This window comes from Bombus impatiens, unplaced genomic scaffold (assembly GCF_000188095.3).
Source record: "Bombus impatiens unplaced genomic scaffold, BIMP_2.2 scf_0311, whole genome shotgun sequence".
NCBI classification, from domain to species: Eukaryota; Metazoa; Arthropoda; class Insecta; order Hymenoptera; family Apidae; genus Bombus; species Bombus impatiens.
In genome coordinates this window covers 1802-4554 of record NT_176730.1, presented here as the reverse complement: position 1 = coordinate 4554, position 2753 = coordinate 1802, and the positions used below count along the sequence as shown (strand labels likewise).

General features: G+C 35.7%; 1 protein-coding gene across 1 annotated transcript; it reads left to right on the top strand.

Annotated features, from left to right (window-relative positions):
* Window positions 1-6: 6 nt before the first annotated feature.
* Window positions 7-1726, top strand: LOC112211986 (potassium voltage-gated channel protein Shab-like). Its single transcript, XM_024367177.2, has 2 exons — window positions 7-544; window positions 1266-1726. Exons 1-2 carry the CDS (start codon window positions 14-16, stop codon window positions 1281-1283), a joined length of 549 nt encoding a protein of 182 aa, XP_024222945.2. The 5' UTR covers window positions 7-13; the 3' UTR covers window positions 1284-1726.
* The last annotated feature ends 1027 nt before the right edge of the window (window positions 1727-2753 follow it).

Sequence of the window (2753 nt, the reverse complement as noted above, 5' to 3'; positions counted from 1 at the left end):
CTACTCGAGGTCGATGACGTCCCTACCGCCTGAGCCGTTTATGATCATGAGGTCGAAGGCCCTTAACCGACGGGTCTCGATCAACGTCGGTGGGGTTAAACACGAGGTGCTATGGCGTACCCTCGAGAGGCTGCCTCACACGCGTCTAGGCCGGCTGAAGGATTGCAACACCCACGAGGCGATTACCGAACTTTGCGATGATTATTCTCTTATCGACAACGAGTATTTCTTCGATCGCCATCCCAAGTCCTTTAGTTCCATCTTAAATTTCTACCGTACCGGCAAGCTGCATCTCGTCGACGAGATGTGCGTATTGGCGTTCAGTGACGATCTCGAGTATTGGGGCGTCGACGAGCTCTATCTCGAGAGTTGTTGCCAGCACAAGTACCACCAGAGGAAGGAGCACGTGCACGAGGAGATGAGGAAAGAGGCAGAGTCGCTAAGGCAAAGGGAAGAGGAAGAATTCGGTGAAGGACAGTGCGCGCAGTATCAGAAGTGGCTGTGGGATCTATTGGAGAAACCGACCACGTCCATCGCTGCAAGGGTGAGTGATATTGTCAATGGTCAAAAAACTGTTCTTGTGCATTAGTATGAGCCTTATTGCCGTTATTAAATGATAAATCGGATCGATAATTGTACGTGTATCGGGTTAAGGAAGTTTCCGGAATGAATCGCCGGAGAAAAATTGGGAAGGTATTCCAAGATCGAATTCTGAGAAGAAGAATCTTGAGCTTGAGCCAAACTTTTGTCGTAATAACAATGTGTCGTTTAGCATTGATGGGCTGCCATATTCGAGGATGGTCCTTTGTAATCTTGTCCTAGATTCTTTTACGGGTTCGTTCTATGAATCTAATTTTAATAGGACATTCAAAATTTTCCACTTCTCTTTCTGCATTTCATTGGAAGCTTGCAGCAAGAGTTAATTAGATTAATTTTTCACCGTGTGTACTGGGGATATGTTAAATTGAACAAATATTCAGATTCAGTGGTATTTTCTTCTTTTCAGTTTATCGATTATCGTTATAGTTTTAAATGATTTATCGATCTTTTTTTTTCGTAATTGCAAGATATCTAATAAAATGATACTATATTCCTTTCAGTTGTTTGCGCAAAATAAAAATTGCCAAACAGTTTGAGCAATTAAATCGATTTTTATTTCGATTAACATTGGAAAATCGATTGATTTGTTATGATACTTTGTTATTATGTGAGAATAGTCTTACATTTTGTTCACTAATTTACTTACACTGTCTCCACGTTTACAGTTTGTGCTGGAGCCATAATTTGAAGAAAGGTATTATTAAGTTGATAGTAGAGCATCGATTCGATGTAGCTCTCATATAGACGAAAGAGTAGTGAGAACGTTTGCGACGTATGTGATTTTGTACCCGATATCGCTGTAGAGAATTACAACTAAAATAGTAAATCAACAGATCGGATTTGGATTCTGGCTCTAGCTATAATGATATAATGACTGACGATGGTTGTTCCGTTTGACTTCTTGCAGAAACAGAGCCCCGATTTTGAGTCACCGATTTTTTGCAATTCTTAGATATGTAGTTAGCTTATTCCACGTCGTATAGAGACAGATACTCAAAAGTTTTTGACTTATTTATTTTTAAAGTTCTCGTAGTTGTCGTAGCATTATGAAAACGGTCATAGTTCGTTCTATGATAGGCAAAATATAACTAAATATAATTTTTTGTGGTTGGTGCTAATAGTAAATAAAAAAATTAATTTTATAATATAAGATATATTATAAGCAATTTAGGTAAATTTCAGAATATAAAACACTATCGTAATTTTCATTTTTTTAATACAACGTTATCAATTACCTCGAGAAACGAAGAAAATACTTCTTCGAAATATTATAGAGTTAACGAATAATTAACTAATCCGCTTATTTTTTTCATAACTGTCTTACACCAGTGAATGAATTTAATGCTCGGTAACTGTATCGCTGTGTAAGATGAACGAGAAAATATGTACGGAGCAGATATATTTAAACGTGTGCTTTTACTTTACAAACCATAGGAATCTCAATGTTGTAACAACATTGACTTACCTCTAATTTACGTAAACAACTTCAAAAACGCATAACACGAAAACTTTTGAATATCATGACTCGTAAAAAGAAAAATGCCTAATACATATTCTAAAAGTTGTAGAAAAATGGACGACTGGAAGTTACGGACTTTTCCTTCTTAGTCCTTTCGACGATACGTTAAACGTAGTACGAATGAAAACAACTAATGATCACTTTGTAAATCATTTCTCCTCTTCTATAAAATTATCAATAAACATCAGCTAATAGAAATAGAAATCTTTGCATGTTGTGTTCTTTATTAACAATAATTTCATGCCGTTTCAAGCTGTACACAGTACACTTGTATATATTTACAGATTACTGATAAATCTTTATCGCTAACTATTAGTTAATCGATTTCACTTGCTATATAATATACTAATATAAAAAATTGGAAAATCGATTTAGCTTTTCCCTAGCAAAGCCAGATCGAAATCACGTGCGTTGATCGAGCATTATCATTACTCATTAATTACCAGGTATCGATTAGACGAACCTTCCCATATCGATATACTATAATTATGCTATCTATATTAATAACGTTTTATGTGATTGCAGTAAAGTGTATGTGTATGTATATATGTGTATATATAATACATATGTACATAGAAATGTATATACACACATATGTATACGTACATAAGTCGTAGACATACGTATATAAGGT